The sequence below is a fragment of the Echiichthys vipera genome, assembly GCF_963691815.1.
Source record: "Echiichthys vipera genome assembly, chromosome: 15".
NCBI classification, from domain to species: Eukaryota; Metazoa; Chordata; class Actinopteri; order Perciformes; family Trachinidae; genus Echiichthys; species Echiichthys vipera.
In genome coordinates this window covers 26091690-26112204 of record NC_139840.1, presented here as the reverse complement: position 1 = coordinate 26112204, position 20515 = coordinate 26091690, and the positions used below count along the sequence as shown (strand labels likewise).

General features: G+C 43.5%; 1 protein-coding gene across 1 annotated transcript; it reads left to right on the top strand.

The window, feature by feature from the left end:
* The first annotated feature begins 16555 nt into the window (after positions 1 to 16555).
* tyw3 (tRNA-yW synthesizing protein 3 homolog) lies at positions 16556 to 20256 on the top strand. Its single transcript, XM_083928080.1, has 6 exons — positions 16556 to 16824; positions 17701 to 17781; positions 17865 to 17963; positions 18818 to 18889; positions 19053 to 19186; positions 19299 to 20256. Exons 1-6 carry the CDS (start codon positions 16645 to 16647, stop codon positions 19546 to 19548), a joined length of 816 nt encoding a protein of 271 aa, XP_083784206.1. The 5' UTR covers positions 16556 to 16644; the 3' UTR covers positions 19549 to 20256.
* Positions 20257 to 20515: the final 259 nt, after the last annotated feature.

The following is a 20515-nucleotide window of genomic DNA, read 5'->3' as shown; positions in this document are numbered from 1 at the left end:
CACGAGCGGCCGGTGGTCTCCCCCGTTGCCGGGAGACAGGGAGCTGTACTTGATTCCCGTCGTAATTTTGGCGAAATTCCGGCAGAGTCCGATTCCTCCGAGCCTTTAACGGCAGACCCCCATCCCCCGGGAGGCTGTGGTGCCTGTTAATAGGATTTGTCCGCGGTGGTTGCCCCTTAAATGCGGGTTTTGGGCTTCAGATAATTTTGCCTGCGCCGGACTGGTACTGTCTCCCCCGAAACTGTCCACCCCGACCGCTGCCATTAGTATCCATGCTGAGAAGGTAAAGGACGTTCAGAGGGGTGGAATACTCAAGTCAGCCCCTCCAGGTACCCCAGTAACGCTGCTTCTCCACTCACCCACTCACTCACTCTCCTCCAGCTCTGCTCTGCTGCAGCAGGTGACCGCCATGAAGCTAGATACAGTAAACTATTATATTTCCTGTCTGGATTTTCAAAATAAACCAATGTGACTATTTCTCAATCATTCCACTGGGCGTTTTAAACACAATGTAGTGCAAACGAGCATCAGCTAGGTTTTTTATTGTATCCAGATTAGTTTTGCTTTTATCTTGATGGTAGCATTATAGGCCACTACAAACCTCATCTGTATCATTTTTGCTAACTTAATGCATATCAGCGGGCTCTACCCTTAAAGGTTGAATATGTAGAATCTTTATTAAAAGCTGATATTATATATATATATATCTATATATATATATATATATATATATATATATATATATATATATATATATATATATAGAAAATAATAATAATAATAATACACCCATGGGGCGTTTGAAGGGTACAGAATGAAAGTATTGCTTTTCCATAAAAACATTTATTTAGTCTGCATTAATATTTTGAAATTTTTTTGACAGGTTTGACAATGACTTTCTGTCCTGTTTGTTTCCATAGTAGCAGCCAATAGCGTTGGGCGTTGCTGGTTGCCAGGGTTGTCTGTTGTTTGGTGCAGCTACTGTAGGCTGGCACTGGGTGAAATGGAGTTTGCCAATCCTGCAGCTGCTTCGGAGCCTCAGTGAAGGGGGCGTTATTTGTCCCAGCAACTGAGTGAGCGGAGACGGGCAAAAACCAGAGTCAATATAGGCCGAGCATGCACTCCATGGACTCAGAGAAAGGAGAGAAACGCCATTCAAACGCACGCCCACATGGCTACGTTTCTCCTTGATTGCTAACATCACTTTCATCTTTACTTAGCTGTAAAGGCTAATGCTAACAGCTAAAGGTAACTGTCAGTCAAACTCCTCTAATCCTTGTTTTTATGGTCTGATTTGCTGGAGGGGATGGGTTCAAACAGGCTCAAACAGACTCTGGTCTCCTGTAGCCTACTGGGTTGGGTCTGACCAACCTTGCAACCCGACATTCCTGATATTCAACCTTTAACCATCTAACCTTAGTCTTGCATTGCCATACTGATCTCCACAGTGCTGTGGAGTATGATCTGGCTACACCAGCTTAGCATTCTGGGATAGGGGGGAAAAACGCTCTGGCTTGTTTGCTGGTGCCACCATGCCCTTACAAAATAGAAAGTGGAAGAGGCCTGACATCTAGCACATTAGAGGGCACCAAATGTCAGGCTTTATCCCAGCGCTGTACATCTGGTGAGCTAGACTAATATAACCTTAACCATTCAAGATACCTTAGCCATCTAACCTTAACTATTGGAGGTCGATGCCTAACATTAACCATTGTGCCTGACCATAACCATCTAACCCTAACCATTTAAGATCAATACCTAACCTGAACAATCTGCATGACCCTGCTGGACTCTGAGCTGAAGGAGTTTCTGGTGATCCTGCAGGCCGTAAATTGTTTCATCTATAGAAATATAGTATAGTATACTATAGAAATAGACAGTATCCTCACCGCTGGTCTCATTTACTGTAGATCAGAGGCATATGAGTATTAAACTGAGACTAATACATAACCAGCTAAATACTCTGTGGTAACTTTAATGAGATATTTACTGTGTCAAATCCTAATTTTATTTCCAATATTAGACCAGTTAATAGGCAGTTCTTGTTCGGCTGCTGCTTCTTTTGTTAAATTAGTACAACTTATCTATCAATACTGAAACTTATTTATTATTATTATTAGCACTGATCGGTTCTACTATACTACTAAAACAAAATGTGACACGCAGTGATGGGTGGAATTTCTTTATATATCCTATTTTCTTGTACCAATCTTTTCGGTGTTTGCATGGTGAACCAAATGTGGGGGAAGCTTCGACCGGATGAACTAAATTAGGGACACAATAAAAGGCCACATGGCATGTTTAGTTGAGCTAAGGACCAGAAAGGGCCTTAAGGGTATTCTCGTCTTAGCCTCGGTCACAGAGGTTAAGGTGACAGTTGTTCCTACAGGGACACTAAAATATCTAGTTACCACTTAAGGGTTCGTCACAAACACATATATTAATAAGCTGTATGTTTCTACAGTATATAAGGTGTATGTTGTTGTTTTTTTTATTGTGAACATGCTTGAAAGTTGCATGCTGCCTGTTACTGCTCCAGCCTTTGAGTTCGCTTTTTTAAAACTTTCTTAACTTCTATTCTCTTTCTGTTTGTTCTGTTTCTTGCCCTCTACGATGAGGTTACATTCGCTAGTTTTCGTGTTTCTTTTCATGCTGTTTTTATCAATGCCACTTCCACCGGTACACGCTGTCTTTGTTCACTCCGGAGAACAGCTGATCGCCCTAATGCCCGCTGGCATAGCCCCCAGACCAGCTGATATTCCACCCGAACTCTGGAGAAAAACGCACTGGGATGCAGAGGTGGGAAGCAACGTTGGGGCAATAGAGGAGGGTCGAGACGGGACGGGCTTATGGAGAGGAGAAGATTGAAGCTGTGTCTCCCCTCTGTTGTTATGGGCAATGTACGGTCTCTCTACAACAAAATGGACGAACTAACGGCGCTAACGTCGAGCCATCCGGAGTACCGTAAGTGCAGTCTGATGTGTTTCACAGAGACATGGCTGCACAGGGACATTACGGACCAGAACGTCTCTGTCGATTTGTGGAAGCCATCCACAGAGTCGTTCTGGTCCATTCTGGCTGACTGGGACTGCACCGAGAGCGGTAAGCGGAAAGGAGGGGGGTTTGCTGTTCTAGTAAACAGCAGATGGTGTTATCCTGGTCATATCACCGTTAAAGAACAGCTCTGTAGCCCGGATGTTGAACTGCTGGCCAGTGGACTCCGTCCATACCGTCTGCCTAGAGAAATCCCACAAGTCATCACTGTTGTTCATCCTTCCCTCTGCAAACCCGACATCTGCCTGCAGCATTATACACACCACCATCTCCAGATTCCAGACTCAATACCCCAGTGCCCTCATCATCATGTCGGGAAACTTTAACCACCTTGGATAGAGTTCTGTTGACCTTCCAACAGTATGGAGAGGACTCTGGACCTGATGTATGCTAACATTAAGGATGCATCTCCTCTTCTCTGAGGAGAGTGCAGGGGGTACTCAAACTTAAAATCAGGGAGGCTAAAGACAATTATAGGAGAAAGCTGGAGAACAAACTCCAGAGAAACAACATGAGGGATGTGTGGAGTGGCATGAGAACCATCACCGGGTTCCAGAAGACTAATAGCAAAGGGTTGGAGGACCGTGTGGACCAGCCCAATGAACTGAACCTATTTTTTTTTGGTTTGATACTGCGGCCCATTCCCCACATGCGGCCCCTCAACTAATGCCACTTTACCTCCGCCTGCTCCTACTCCTTACAGACCCCTTGTGCACCTCACTTCACTTGACCTGGTGAGAGGACAGCTGACGAGACTCCACTCTGGCAAAGCTGCAGGCCCCGATGGTGAATTTCACAGGGTGCTTAAAGCCTGTGCCCCCCAGCTGTACTGATTCAAGTATTCACCCTGAGCCTGCACCTCCAGAGAGTCTCTGTGCTGTGGAAGAAATCCTGCCTCGTGCCTGTGCTAAAGACTCGCGTCTCAGTGCCTCTCAGGACTCCAGACCGGTGGCCCTGACGTCCCACATCATGAAGACCATGGAGAGACTCGTCCTGGAGCAGCAAAGGCCTATGGTCAGGCCCTTCACTGATCCACTACAGTTCGCCTACCAGCCCCGCCAGGGAGTTGAGGACTGCATCTACCTACCTGCTAAACAGAGTCTACAGTCATTTGGACAAGCCTGCGAGCACTGTGAGAGTCATATTCTTTGACTTCTCCAGTGCATTAACCACCATCTGTCTGGCTCTACTGGGTGAGAAGATGGCTGCGATGCAGGTGAGGATCCCCATCATGTCCTGGATTGTGGATTACCTGATAGGCAGGCCACAGTATGTACGCCTACAGAACTGTGTGTCTGACAGGGTGGTCAGCAACACTGGGGCCCCAAAGGGGACTGTCCTCTCTCCCTTTCTCTTCACCCTCTTCACCTCAGACTTCAACTATTGCACTGTCCTGCCACCTTCAGAAGTTTTCTGATGACTCAGCAATAGTTGGATGCATTGGAAAGGGGAATGAAGGTAAATACAGGACTGTTGTGGGCAAGGAGGAGGGTAAAAACACCTGTGACCCCTGTCTCCATCCAGGGGGTCCCTGTGGACACTGTAAAGGAGTATCCGGGGGTGTACTTCAATAATAAGTTGAACTGGACTAGAAACACAGAGGCTGTCTACAAAAAGGGCCAAAGTCGACTCTTCTTCCTGAGGAGGCTGAGGTCCTTTAACATCTGCTGGACGATGCTGGGGATGTTTTATGAGTCTGTTGTTGCCAGTGCGATCTTCTTCGCTGTCACATGCTGGGGTAGTGGACTGAAGGTCACTAACACCAACATGCTGAACAAAATGATCAGGAGGGCCGGTGATGTGGTTGGGGAGGAGCTGGACACCCTGACGACCGTGGCAGAGAGGAGGATGCTGTCCAGACAACTTTTCTTTTTTTCAGAGTAGAAAGAGACGTTGATGTGGTGATTTAACCACGGATTTAACCAGACTGAAACGATTGAGAACAACAACAGAGCGGGGCTTAGCGTGCTGTTGCCAAGAGAATTCAGAAACCACCGAAGAAGAAGAAGAAGAAGAGCGTAGCGGGAGAGTGCGGAGTGTTGTGGCCGCATGTCTACAGGGAGCATGTGGAGCAAGTCACCCAGTGCGCCGGTATTTGCCTCTGAGGGAGGACAGTGGTCATGAAGGCTTACGCTACGTTGCACCGCACAAACCAAACGGTATACACGTGTTTCGAACCGTGACAAGCATACCGTACGGACATCATTTTTAAATAAACCTTTCCACCCCTAATTTTTACGGTACTTTGCACATTATTACAGTAATTTTGTATATATATTTCTATTGTTACTATTGTATTTATATATTTTTGTTGTTAATATGTTGTTTGTAAAGCTAGAGTTTGCATCGAAAATAATTTCCCCCTGGGATCATTATAGGTTTCTGATTCTGATGTTAACTGTTGTGCATAGAGGAACTTGTCGCTGAATAAAGCTGCCCTGAATTCAATTCAATTTTCAATTCAATTTTATTTATAGTGTCGAATCATAACAAAAGTTATCTCAGGACACTTTACAGAGTAGGTAAAGACCACACTCAATGACTTATTTATGATTTACATAGACCCAACAATTCCTCTGTAGAGTACAGTGGCAACGAAAACCTTCCCTATAACAGGCAGGAACGTCAGACAGACCCAGCTCTGTGGAGGACGGCCATCTGTCTTGACCGGTTGGGGAGGAAGAAAAGGAGAGAGAAAGAGAGAAAAGACACACAGATGGACAGAGAGAGACAGACAGACACACTTCCAGAGATGCAAGCAAAGCCTAACAGTAACTATAATATTTATAGTAATGTGAATATAACGTATATGTTAAGGCAGTTAATACAACAGAATAGTAGAAACAAGCACAGCTAAGGTGACAGAATATGAAAATGATAATAATTATGGTGGCAAACATGATCAATGATGAGTAGTGGCAATAGCAGCTACAATACAGCTACAAATTGTATAGTTTATTAAACTAGTGATAGTATATATGAGTAACAGTGACAATAGCAGCAGGAAGCGTCATGTAGGACCACGGCAGCAAGCACATCCACGATCAGCAGAGACCTGCGAGACGACAAAGCACAAACAGCTCCGGGGAAGAAGCTGAATCAGTAACATGCATTGATGGGACATGAATGATTCAGACAGAGAGGAGAGAAGCTCAGAGTATCAGGAAAAGTATTATCCCCCGGCAGACTAGGCCTATAGCAGCATAATTAAGCAGAATAAAGTCTCATCGTAAGCCCTAGCTGTAAGCTTTATCAAAAAGGAAAGTTTTAAGTTTACTTTTAAATAAGGGGACAGTGTCTGCCTCCCGTATAACATTTGGGAGTTTGTTCCACAGGAGAGGAGCTTGGTAGCTGAAGGCTCTGCCTCCCATTCTACTTTTGGAGACTCTAGGAACGACGAGTAGCCCTGCATTCTCAGAGCGCAGAGATGTAGTTGGGTGATACGGTACTATGAGCTCTTTAAGATACGACGGAGCCTGACCAATAAGAGCTTTGTACGTAAGGAGAAGGATTTTTCTATTCTAGATTTTACAGGTAGCCAGTGCAGAGAAGCTAATACAGGAGAAATATGTTCTCTTCTATTTGTTTTAGTTAGTACACGAGCTGCAGCATTTTGGACCAACTGAAGACTCTTAACAGACTTATTGGAGCAGCCTGATAATAAGGAATTGCAATAGTCCAGCCTAGAAGTAACAAATGCATGAACAAGTTTCTCTGCATTGTTCTGAGACACAATGTTCCTAATTTTTGCAATATTACGCAGGTGAAAATATGCAGTCCTTGTTGTTAGTTTTATGTGAGAATCGAAGGACATATCCTGATCAAAAATAACACCCAGATTCCTTACTGTGGTGCTGGAGGACAACACAACATCATCCAGAGTAACAATGTCTTTAGCTATTGAGTTTCGGAGGCCTTTGGGGCCAAGTACAATAACTTCAGTTTTGTCTGAGTTTAACATCAGGAAATTGCAGGTCATCCAGCTTTTTATTTCCTTAATGCACATTTGAAGTTTATCTAACTGATGGGTTTCTTCTGGTTTGATCGACAAACATAATTGTGTATCATCAGCATAACAATGAAAATTTATGGAGTGCTTCCTTATAATATTTCCTAAGGGAAGCATATAAAAGGTGAAAAGAATCGGTCCAAGGACAGAACCCTGTGGGACTCCGTGACTAACTTTAGTGTGCATGGAGGATTTGTCATTAACATGTACAAACTGAGATCTATCTGATAAATATGACTTAAACCAGCTCAGTGCGGTTCCTTTAATGCCAATTAGATGCTCCAGTCTCTGTAGCAGGATGTGATGGTCAATAGTGTCGAAGGCAGCACTAAGATCTAGTAAGACAAGTACAGAGACAAGTCCTTTGTCTGAAGCTATTAGAAGGTCGTTAGTAATTTTCACCAGTGCTGTCTCAGTGCTATGATTTGCTCTAAATCCTGACTGGAAATCCTCAAATAACTCATTATTATGTAAAAAGTCACACAACTGATTGGCAACTAATTTCTCAAGGATCTTAGAGAGAAAAGGAAGGTTAGATATAGGTCTATAGTTGGCTAGTACCTCAGGATCAAGACTGGGCTTTTTAAGAAGAGGTTTAATTACAGCTACTTTAAAAGACTGTGGTACATAACCTGCTGATAAAGACATGTTAATCATATCTAATACAGGAGTGCTAATTAAAGGTAACACTTCTTTAAGTAACCTAGTTGGAATAGAGTCTAGGAGACAAGTAGAAGGTTTTGATGCTGAAATAGTAGATGTTAATTTGTTAAGGTCGACTGTAGAAAAGCAGTCCAAGAATATATCAGGTCGTACAGTTTGTAAGGTTCCTGGGTTTGATGAAAAAATAGTGCCAAGCGAGTTGATTTTGTCTCTAATAGTTATAATTTTGTCATTAAAGAAGGTCATGAAGTCGTTACTACTGAGGGTTATAGGAATACATGGCTCAATAGAGCTGTGGCTCTCTGTCAGCCTGGCTACAGTGCTGAAAAGAAATCTAGGATTGTTCTTATTCTCCTCTATTAAAGATGAGTAATATGCTGCTCTGGCATTACGGAGGTCCTTCCTATAGGTTTTAAGACTTTCTTGCCAAACTAAGTGAGATTCCTCCAGTTTAGTGGAGCGCCATTTACTTTCCAACTTTCGCGATATTTGTTTTAATTCACGGGTTTGTGAGTTATACCACGGAGCTAACTTCCTCTGTTTTATTATCTTCTTTTATAAAGGAGCAACAGAGTCAAGTGTTGTTCTTAGAGAGCCTGCAACACTGTCAACAAGGTGATCAATTTCAGAGAAACTAACGTTAGTGCAGGAGTCTTGAATATTAGGATGAGGTATTAAAGTAAATGCAGATGGAATCGCTTCCTTAAATTTAGTTATAGCACTATCAGATAAACATCTAGTGTAGACACTTTTGCCCAGAGGTGAGTAGTCCTGTAATATGAATTCAAAAGTTATTAAAAAATGGTCTGATAAAATAGGATTCTGTGGAAAGACTATTAAGTCATCAATTTCCACACCATAAACCAAAACAAGGTCGAGGGTGTGATTAAAACAGTGAGTAGGTTTATGTATACTCTGACTAAAACCAATGGAATCTAATAGAGAGATAAACGCGATACTGAGACTATTATTATCGCTGTCCACATGAATATTAAAATCACCTACAATGATTACTTTGTCGGATTTAAGGACTAAATTTGACAGAAACTCTGAGAATTCAGACAGAAATTCAGAGTACGGACCAGGAGCACGGTACACTATAACAAATATAATTGGCTGCACAGTTTTCCAGGTTGAATGTGAAAGACTAAGAACAAGACTTTCAAATGAATTATAATTTAGTTTAGGTTTAGGGTTTATTAATAGGCCTGAATCATAAATAGCTGCCACGCCTCCTCCTCGACCACTGCCTCGAGGAATATAAGTATTAATATGACTGGGAGGAGTGGATTCATTTAGGCTAACATATTCTTCGGGACGCAGCCAGGTTTCGGTCAGACAGAGTAAATCAATATGGTTGTCTGATATCAGATCGTTTACTAATACAGCTTTAGATGAGAGAGATCTAATGTTTAAAAGTCCACATTTTATTTTCTGATATTGTTGCATTGTCGCAGATTTTGCGTTGATTTGTATCAAGTTTTTCTTTATAGCTCCTCTTCTGTTCATTTTTGATCTGTTTAATTTAAATGATCGTGGGGCAGACAGTGTTTGTATACTAAACTGAGCTGGAAAATGCTCCACAGGGAGCGCAGAGAGGTGTGTAAGACTGCCACTCTGCTTCCTGGGCACCTGCGATAAGGGCAGAGCAGAGAGGTGTATTAAACTGCGACTCTGCTTCCTGATCCCAACACTGGGTTGTCATGGTTTTAGACCGCTAACAACTGCGTCCAGGTTCTTAGATATGAGAGCAGCACCCTCCAAAGTAGGATGAATACCATCTCTCCTAATAAGACCAGGTTTTCCCCAGAAAGACTGCCAATTATCTACGAAACCCACATTATTTACCGGGCACCATCCAGACAGCTAGCGACGGAATGATGACATGCGGCTATACATGTCATCGCAAGTCAGAAGATCCTGCGATGTTCTCTTCCCTGAGTCTGTCTTTCTGAAAGTCACCTCTTAAACACAGTGGTGGTAGGACATGAATCGACAGCAGTGCTGTTTTCTTCTCAGTCAGTTTCATTCAGACTGTGAAGCGTGTGTGTAAGAGAGTTTATATCTTTGTGTGTGCTGGACACACACTGATTTTTGTAACATTTCATCCAGTGTTAGCATATAAATGTCCCTTTAGTCATCCATCACGTCCATCCCTCCAAATAAACTGCATAGCTGTCACTAGCATTTTATTTATATGGCCTGGTTTTCCCCAACAGAGTGATTCGTCTTCTCAATGTACAATCTTTGGATGAAAACCCATAGATGGGCGTGAAGTCAGAAGTGTGCTAAAAACCTACTTTCCACACGGGAAGTCAGGATGTGTGTGTGTGTGTGTGTGTGTGTGTACTTGTGACAAAATGCCTTCAGGACACATGAAACATTGTGCCATGTTATGGCCTTAGGCCACTGCCTGCAATATGTCAGTGTGTTATCACTGATTCACTGCTACCATACATGTGACCAGTCACCCTTACATTGTCATCAAGCTACAGTTTAGGTTACGCTTTGAAAAAATAGTGAACATAGGCTAGGCATAGCCAAAGAAGACCAGTAGCTATAAACTGTTAAAATGTGTTTTTATTTGTTTTTTATACAAATCGTGCTTACTCCGGGTAGGGAATGAGTCCTTACCCCAAGTGAAGGAGTTCAAGTACCTCGGGATATGTTCACCAGTGAGGGGAGGATGGAGCGTGAGTTTGGCCGGAGAATCGGAGCAGCGGGGGCGGTGCTGCAGTCGCTCTACCGCACCGCTGTGACGAAAAGAGAGCTGAGCCAGAAGGCAAAGCTTTCGATTTACCGGTCAATCTTGGTTCCTACCCTCACCTATGGTCCCCTGAATGCTGGGTCAGGACCCAAAGAACGAGGTCGCGGGTACAAGCGGCCGAAATGGGTTTTCTCAGGAGGGGGGCTGGAGTCTCCCTTAGAGAGAGGGGGAGAAGTTCAGCCATCCGTGAGGAACTCGGTGTAGAGCCGCTGCTCCTTTGCGTTGAAAGGAGCCAGTTGAGGTGGTTCGGGCATCTAGTAAGGATGCCCCCTGGGCGCCTCCCTAGGGAGGTGTTCCAGGCACTTCCAGCTGGGAGGAGGCCTCGGGGAAGACCCAGGACTAGGTGGAGAGATTATATCTCCACACTGGCCTGGGAACGCCTCAGGATCCCCCAGTTAGAGCTGGTTAATGTGGCCCGGGAAAGGGAAGAGTGGGGTCCCCTGCTAAAGCTGCTGCCCCAGCGACCCGACCCCGGATAAGCGGATGAAGATGAGATGATGAGATGAAATCTTATAGTTGGTTAATTTGACAGTGGAGTCATCTAATGTTATGAGTGACCATAAATTAAAAGTACATCCTAAAGAAAAACAAATTATGGCTCAGGAATTAAAAACAAGATTCAGATTTAAAATTGTAATATTTTTAAACCACCAGATAACAGCAAAGGTTATTATGGCTTTAAAGGGGCTATAGAGGGAAACAACAATATGACAGCATGAAAGGAGTCACTCGTAGTGATGAACCTTTCAAGCTTTATCATCTTCATCTGCTGAATTATACGTCCATGTCACACAGCCGTGAGGTTTGTCTTGTCTTGGGTGTTTCGTCTTGTGTACTTCCTGTTTTATTTTGAAATTTTGACTCTCGTTTCAGGTCTCTTGCCTTTCCTCATGTGTCTCCAGTCTGACGTCTTCCCTGATTCCTGATTGTCTCCACCTGTTCCTCATTACCCTTCTGTGTATTTAGGTCTGCGGCTCCCTTTGTCCAAAGTGTTTCTTCTGTCGTTCGCCTCAGCCTATCCTCACAGCTCGTCTCGTTATGGAACTGCCTTGTCTTGTCTTTGAAATTCATTGATTTTTGTTTCTGTCATTCGTTGCTCCTCGAGTAGAGGGATTTTTGGTTGTAACATTTTGGATAGTGTAGCTCAGCTCATAGCGTGTAGTTCAGCTTTTTTGCTTTCCTCCGCTTTGGAGCGATCTTGTGTTCTTTTGTATTTCTAGTTTATTCTTTTCTTATAGCAATGTTCTCCTCCTGAGAGTGTTTTGTGTTATTTATTAAGATTGAGATTAGTCAGGATTAGTTTTGTGTTTCTCAGATTCTTGTTGAGATCCCACGGTTGGTGTGGTTTTGTTTTCTCCTATTACCTTTGGTTTTTCCTCTCGCATTGCAGGTTTAGTCAGGTTTAATGGTCTATTTTTGTTATCACTCTGTCTTGTTACCTGAAAAAATCAGGATAAAAGCCTGTTGAATTTTAGTTGAGTCCTGACAGTCCAGTCCACACATTTTACTTTTTAGCAGGCAGCTGTTTTCAGAGGAAAAAGTGCTCCGCAGCAGACAGGCAGAGACTAATTGATCATAGTGGAGCTAAAGAGACAAATCTTTCTCATGAGCTGGTGGAGACTAAAGACTGAGTTAAACTACAGTATTGGACTGACATTCATCAGGTGGACACAAAGACTTCTAATGAATCATGTTGCCCTGTAACTACTGGATGTGGAAATGGAACAAATTCTCCTTATCAGTCTAAAAGATGGAAATAGGCAATATGTTATGTTCACAGCTTGTTTCCACTTCCCACAAATGGCCCAAAAAATCAGACTGGTTTCCAATACCACGCTGCTTACTATTAGCCAGGCCTCCCTCAGACTAATGCATATTAAGGCATTTACGCTGAAAACACACCAATGGCGTCTGTCAGCGAGCTGCCATGCAATTCTACGGCACTTTGCCGCTGCTTGGTGTGTTTTTAGCATGACATACCAGGAAGGAGATGAATAAATGACACGAAAATTTGAAATGCTTGTTTGCGAATATTCAGACAAGGTAAACTGTTGCGGAGTCTAGGGCTTTTATTGTGAAAGGTCAGAACGGAAGGAGTGAATTTGATATGTGCTGCTTTTGTAAAGATTGAAAGGAGTAGTGTTCCATCTTGAGTTGGACTACGGAGCCTCCGTAATGTTTGTAATACTTGCCTTTATTCCCAGTGTGAAAGCTCAGAAAAATCACATTGCTTAATTGCTGCATAATATTGACATTCTGTGTGAAAGTACTGAAACCAAAAACTGTATTGTATATATTGATGTGTGAATTAATCACATGAAAAATGGCTGCCTATTGGATAGACCTACAACAAGAGCAGAAGCGTGACCTTCAACCAAACAGAACAACGAAAGGTGACCTACAACCAACAGAACAACGAAATGTGATCTACAACCAACAGAACAACGAAATGTGATCTACAACCAACAGAACGCAACCTGATCGCCAACCAAACAGAACAACAAAACGTGACCTACAACCAAACAGAACAACAAAACGTGACCTACAACCAAACAGAACAACGAAACGTGACCTACAACCAAACAGAACAACGAAACGTGACCTACAACCAAACAGAACAACGAAACATGACCTACAACCAAACAGAACAAAAGATGACCTACAAACAAAAAGAACAACGAAATGTGACCTACAACCAAAAGAACAACGCAACGTGACCTCCAACCAACAGAACAAAACGTGACCTCCATCCAAACACAACGCAACGTGGCCTACAGCCAACAGAACGCAACGCGGCCTACAGCCAACAGAACAAAGCAAAGTTTCAGTTTGATCGGAGTTTTGAGAGTCTGGTAAGCTGACCTGCAGGCTGGACACAATTGGATAGACTTACAACCAATCACTGCAGTGAAAAAGTGACTTTTCACATCCAGATCGGAGGGTGGCACTTCTCTTCGACTGGCCAACCAAAGTTGTGATCCGCTGGAAATCTGTCTTGTGAGGGGCGCCTGACGCATCTGGCAGAGCAAATAAGACATGAGCTCTGCGGATTGGTCCGGTTCCCAGACAGCCTTACTACTGCAATGAACTGCTAAAGTCCTCTGAGGGACTATAAAGCTGTACTCACTGGTACTTCTAACATACTTGTAAAAGTTGCAGTTAGTGTCGGTGTGTGACGACCGCTTTGTGTGAAGACTTGTCTAGATGTCAAATACTGTCTTAACTAATGCAATATTTAATAGTGGCAGAAAAAGCTACAAATACTACATGAGCATTTTATTGCATTTTCCTTTCGAATGCTCTTTAATATGTGATGGACCAGCAACTCCTGTGTTGGTACAAAGTGAAACAGAATATAGTAAGTGCTTAGCTAATTGCTAACAAATGTGTGGGGACGCAGGACGCACACTTCCTAATTCTGTTAAATTATTCATCAAATATGAATAAATCCCTCCTGGCAACAAAGTGACAGGCTTTACGCCAGCTGGAAGTTATGGAGCAGTGTTTTGCAAAATGATACAACTCGATTGAATGCCTTTTTGTGGAATCCTATGTTCTACTTAGTGTTCATGCGTCGAAAAACAGGTGAAAACCGCAAAATCAGGGATGTAGGAGTGTGCTGCTACCATATAATCATAACAATAATTGACATAATGACTTAACAGGGCGGCACGGTGATGTGGTGGTTAGCAATCACAGCAAGTTCCTAGTTCGAATCCGGGCTGGGGCCCTTCTGTGTGGAGTTTGCATGTTCTCCCTGTGTGGGTTCTCTTCGGGTTCTCCAGCTTCCTCCCACAGTCCAAGGACATGCAGGTGTCAGGTTCATTGATGACTCTAAATTGCCCGTAGGTGTGAATGGTTGTCTGTCTCTGTTTGTCTCTATGTGTCCTGTGATAGACTGGAGTCCTGTCCAGGGTGGACCCCGCCTCACGCCCGATGTCAGCTGGGATCGGCTCCAGCCCCCTACGACCCCGTTGGAGACAAGCGGTTGAAGATGGATGGATGATAACTTCTAACATAGGCTTTCGCACTTCTGTCCAAAAATAATGACACAATTGTAATTTAGAGTGTTAAAGTATAGCCTTTCTGCCATATTAAGGTGAAGTATAAACCACTGTGAGCAGGACTGCTCGTCTGTTACGTCTCCAAACATGAATACTGTAGTTATTAGCTGTATTTGCAGTGAATGGGGTTATGTATGATAAGTATGTGGTTGGCTGCGGATCTCCCACAATAACAGAGCCCATGAAATGTAAAAGTCCCTCCAGTCTCATTCCGTTGTCCTGCTGCCGTTTGCTTCCCAGCACTGGACTCTTAATTGACCCAACAATTCATCACCTTTTGACAGCTATTCATTTGTCTGTGATCTAGGAATTGAAGCTTATGCTGTTGTTGCACACATACAGGTCCCACAACATGTCAATAGATTAAGATAAGAAGAGTGAGACTAACCTCAGGTCGGATCCTCATGATGGCTTCATGGCAGAGATCCTCGTTTTGTACTGTGGCACTGTATTCTGATCTAATTCAGCTGTTTTTCTGACGACTCTTCTCTGTTGGCACTAATAGATTCTGGGCCAACAAATCATGCCAGTCCAATAGGGGATAAGAGTCTCTCTCTCTCTCTCTCTCTCTCTCTCTCTCTCTCTCTCTCTCTCTCATATTCCCTAAGCAAACAAATATTAACAGCTATAAATCACCAAAAACAACAAATATACACAAGACCATCTAGAATTACAGTACAGTGAAAACTGTCTCTGTCTCCTACGGAAGTCCTGAAATGCAAAGTGAAAACTTTGTTGGGCTTTGTTGGTAGGAGATATGTATTTCCTATGAAGGGGATAAACTAAGGCTTAATTGGGCTGTTTGTACCAGGCTAGTTTTTATTTTATTGGAGGTTAAAGTTTATGAATAATTAGGTGTGCAGCCTCTTGAGGTCTTGAGGCTGTTAAGTCGTGACGTAACGCCCTTTCAAAATATGATTTCCAGGTCCAAGCCTTGTATTTCTCCAATGCCGCAGGGCTGTGTTCCCTGTTGTTTGAACACATCTGAGTTTTAAAAAACAACGTCATTGTCATTTTACCTCTTTCTGGATGACAAAGATGTCTAACTGACATTAGAGGGGGTCGCATATATCTTGATGAGCAGTGCAAGCAGAAACTATACAGCAAGTCCTTTTTGCATGTAGGAGGTATGAGACAAAAAGAGGAATTATGCTCATTGAGAGGAGGAAAACTGTAATGTCAGAAATACTGACATCAATGTCAGAAAACGTGTGGTTCCTAGATTCTCAAAAAGTAGAATGGGCGGCAGAGCCTTCAGCTACCAAGCTCCTCTCCTGTGGAACCGACTCCCAAGTGTTATTCAGGAGGCAGACACTGTCCCCATATTTAAGAGTAAACTTAAAACTTTCCTCTTTGAAAAAGCTTACAGCTAGGACTTACGAGCCCTTAGCTATGTTGTTATTTTTAAGCTGATTTTGTTCTGCTTAATTGTGCTGCTATAGGCCTAGTCTGTAATCCTGTTCCTGATCATCTGAGCTTCTCTCCTCTCTGTTTGTATCATTCATGTCTCATCAATGCATGTTACTAACTCAACTCCATGTTTGCACCATAATTATTATCATTGCCATATTCTGTCACTCTAGCTGTGCTTGTTTCTTGCTGTTCTGCTGTATTAACTGCCATAACATATAAGTCATATGCCATCATTGCCACTGTACTCTACAGAGGAATTGTTGGGTCTATGTAAATCATAAATAAGTCATAGAGTGTGGTCTATACCTACTCTGCAAAGTGTCCTGAGATAACTTTTGTTATGATTTGGCACTGTAAATAAAATTGAATTATCAATAAAGAGTATTCTAGAGTGGGAAGGGAAAGGAGAAGTAGAGTTGATGTTTGACTTCTTGAGGGCCTCTGGGCTTATTCAAATGATCTAGTATTAAGACATGAGTCCAAATGGAATGAGCCCAGGAGGTGGCAGCAGTGCTACAGTACGGGTGCAGGCCTCCGTATACTCCGAAGAAGAAGAAGAAGACAGTCCACGGTCCACAACAGGGCAATCCGCTTGGCTCCTATTTATAAAGTAGAACTTTTATCTCACAGTGTCTGTGTTTGCAGCTGGACGGCACACCGTGGACTCCAGCTCCATGAGTGAGGTAACGGAGAAAACGTTCCGTCAGTGGAAGAAGCAGTGTCTGCAGAAGCTGGACGGGAGTAAGAAGGGCAGTGTGGATGAAGATGTCGCCCCGGTGGTGTCTCTGCTCAACAGCTGCGAGGACTACTTCACCACCAGCTCCTGCTCGGGAAGAGTCATCCTGACCGACGGGGTGAGAGGCTCGACCGACTGATAACGAACAAGCTAACTAACATGCTAACATGCTAGCAAACGGAACTTGTGTAAGCTGTTCGTGGTGACCCCCAGGGTTTCACATAGCTGTAAGGGGAACTTATTACTTTAACATAACTGTAAAGGATTCACACAGTCAGTGTCAGGGTTCCTCGGCATTTCTAAATTCCAGACTTCAGAGCATTTCTCACTCCATATTAAACATCTGAACACCAACTGTTAGATGCTGATTATGTAAATAAAAGGTTTTAAAACCCAACTTTTACACGTATGTTAAATTCTGACTATGCATGCAGTTATGTTGCCAATAACCTGGCAACATAAAACATTTTTACATATGTATTGTAGCTCATATAAGTCAACGCACAGCATTTATTCAAGCTAAATGCTAAAAGAGTGAAATGAATAAGTGTGAACCTGTAACACTACAGACACAGTAGAGATGAACATTAACCAGGAACTACAGAAGAAAACACAAGTCTGTGCTTCATTGGCTTTAGATGGAGTAAACAGACTGTCAATAAATAAAATACTTAATACAATCTAATCATACATAAAATGTAGATGACAGGTGTGGAAGAAATCCAATAAATGAGAATGGTAACCATGGTAACCCGACACCATCCTACAGCAGCTTGATTAGTTTCATATCATCTACAGGTCGGCTCTGTTGTTAGTAAACATGTTTGGATTTGTTTATATTCATATATCTTATTTTAGAAAGTGAGATAAAAGTCTGGAAACAACACAAGCATTTTCCAAAACTTATCCAGACCTGGAAATGACTCAATTCCAGACTCTCCCATACTGTGTAGGAACCCTGCACTGTGGTATTAAACTCCCATCTGTGTTGTAGGATCCAGAGAGCAGTGACGTCCAGAAACACAACTGTGTGTGGCTGTTTGTCTCACACCAGAAGTGCAGATCCGATGACCTGGTGAGACATGATGGACTTCTGTAGTACTGGTGTTTATTTCATAAGGATCACCTTTTTAAGAGTGCACTGTGTTTGTCCCACAGACGTCTGCTGTGGCCAGGGCGAGTGGAGATGCAGTGTTGAAGTTTGAGCCCTTTGTGCTCCATGTTCAGTGCAGGCGGCTGGATGATGCACAGCTGATGGTGAGGATGACGCTCTGTGTTTCTGTGGAGATTGTTGGAACCAGTGGATATTTGAGTTACTGTTGCCTTTCTATCAGCTCCAACCAGTTTGGCCATTCTCCTCTGACCTCTGGCTAAAACATCTGCGCCCACAGAACTGCCGCTCACTGGATCCTTTCTCTTTTGGGGAGCATTCTCTGTAAACCCTAGAGATGGTTGTGCGTGAAAATCCCAGTAGATCAGCAGTTTGTGAAATACTCAGACCAGCCCCCCTGGCACCAACAACAATGCCACGTTCAAAGTCACTTCAATCACCTTTCTTCCCCATTCTGATGCTCTGTTTGAACTGCAGCAGATCATCTTGACCATGTCTACATGACTAAATGCTACCATGTGGTTGGCTGATTAGAAATTTGCGTTAACGAGCAGTTGGACAGGTGCACCTAATAAAGTGGCTGGTGAGCGTATGTCATGGTTCTGAATAAGCGGCAGCGACAGGGAACAGCGTCATAACCATCCAAGACAATGAGACCTATTTCCTGTCACGCAGGCGCAGAGACCATGTGCTGGTTGGCCGACGGATGAAGTATTCAGTTTGTTCAAATGGCAGTTTTTGGGCGTGACAAAGGTGACACGGGTTCCATGACGCGTTCCATGACAGCCTTTGTCACCACTAATTCTTTGTGGGCTTGTGTCCCTGCCTTTTCAAGGACTTATTGTTGTTTATAAATATGATTTTGTGGGATTGTGTTGTGTTGATTTAATTTTGTCTCATTAGACCTTGACATGAGGGCGTTCTTCAGGATAGTGCTATTGTGTTATTTATCAAATTAAAAAAAAACTCTCGGCTATTAAAATGTCTTGTCTCTCCTCAGCACTCAGTGGCCATCAACTCAGGCTTCAGGAACTCTGGGCTCACTGTCAGCAAGACGGGCAAAATCATCACGGTAGGCTTTGTGACATCAACATATATTAGTATCATTAGATTCCATTCAAAGTAAGTGGAACTTTGGACAGTGCATGCAGTAGAATCATCCCTTTGCTGTGCTGTATGAGGTGCATGCTGTGTAGAGGGAGTAAATGTATTTGTGCTGCGTTTTGTCCCTCCAGGCTGTCCGTAGCACCCACGGCCTCGAGGTTCCTCTCACCCACAAAGGAGAGCTCCTGGTTGGACAGGAGTACATCCATTTCCTCACACAGGTAGCCAATCAGAAGATGGAGGAGAACCTTAGACGGATCCACAGGTCAGCGTGCAAGTTGGCTCTCTCAGTGACGGCTACACAAATAAAACCTATCACTCTGACACGCTCCATGGAGCTCTGATTTATTCATTCATTCCTTTTTGGTCACGTCCAGGTTCTATCAGAATCTCCAGTCAGCCCTGCCTGCAGAGCGACTGCAGAAACTACAAATCCCAGATTCTCCCATCTCACAGGAACTACAAGACTCCCCCCAGAGACCAGAGACAGAAAAGGAGGAGGAGAGCAGAACAAGTGTGTACAAACGGAGGCGAAAGAGAGAACGCCCCCACCGGATTGACGGTTGCCAAAGCGACGGCTCCGGCTATGTGCCAGATCTGGACGACTGTTTGGATCTGTTCACATGAAACAAACATGCTCCTGCCATCACCGACTGCATAAACGTGTTCACAGCAGAATGTTAATATTCTGGAGTTGAGAGAGCTAGGGGTGAATTACGAAGCTGGATTAGTAGGTTAGCAGGCATGTTGAGCTCAAAGCCTGGGTCAGTTGTGACACGAAAGTCACTCTCTGTTAGATTCCATGTATCACCACGGTAACTGATGCTTTCATCCGGCCTGGTCAGGAGGAGGTTTTCAGCTCGGACTTAGAGCTCAGTAACCTAGACTTTTGGGTTTGATCGGCTCCTTAAAGCTCAGAGCAGCTTCCTTTAGCAGAGGCTCTTCACTGTTGGATCGTCCTTGTTGGACCTTTTACGTTGGCAATGTAACACAAAGAAGCCGTGCTCTTACTGTTGAGCAGTTTGTCTGTGTTTCACACATATTTGCATTACATTTGGTGATGCCTAAACTTTGAGCAAAAATACGGTGTGCCGGGGCGGCCGGTGGAAAAGTGGTTAGAGCAGTGGCCCCATGTAAAGAGGCTGAAGGTCCTCGAGGCAGCGCCGCCGATTCGAATCCGACCTGCCCCGCTCTCTCTCACCGTATTTCCTGTCTGTCCTATAAAATAAAGGCTTGGAAAACTGCCAAAAAAATAATAATACTGTGTTGTAACTGCACTCAACTCATTGCTTAGTATGTCCATGAGGTTTCAGAGCATTTCAGCCACTCAAACGGTCAGGGAAGCATTTTATAGTGTCTCAGGGAAAAGAAAAGTTCCGGCTCGTGCTAGAGGGGAGGCAGCGTGTCAGTCTTGTAATTCTGCGTTCAGGGTTCGTCTCCCATGTGATGTGCATTTATGTGGGGTTTTAAAAAATCCAATTCTTATGTTACATGGAAAACTTATTCACTAAAGGTTCTGAGATTATTCCAGTGTGCACATTTTACACATTTGAATTCCCTGAAATATAAAATAAAGCAGGTTGGACGTGAGCAT

Coding starts and splice junctions, on each gene's coding strand:
- tyw3 (XM_083928080.1), top strand. CDS start 16,645: ATGAGTGAGGTAACGGAGAAAACGTTCCGTCAGTGGAAGAAGCAGTGT. Junction 17,782..17,864: donor AGTGCAGATCCGATGACCTG/GTGAGACATGAT, acceptor TTTGTCCCACAG/ACGTCTGCTGTGGCCAGGGC. Junction 19,187..19,298: donor AACCTTAGACGGATCCACAG/GTCAGCGTGCAA, acceptor GGTCACGTCCAG/GTTCTATCAGAATCTCCAGT.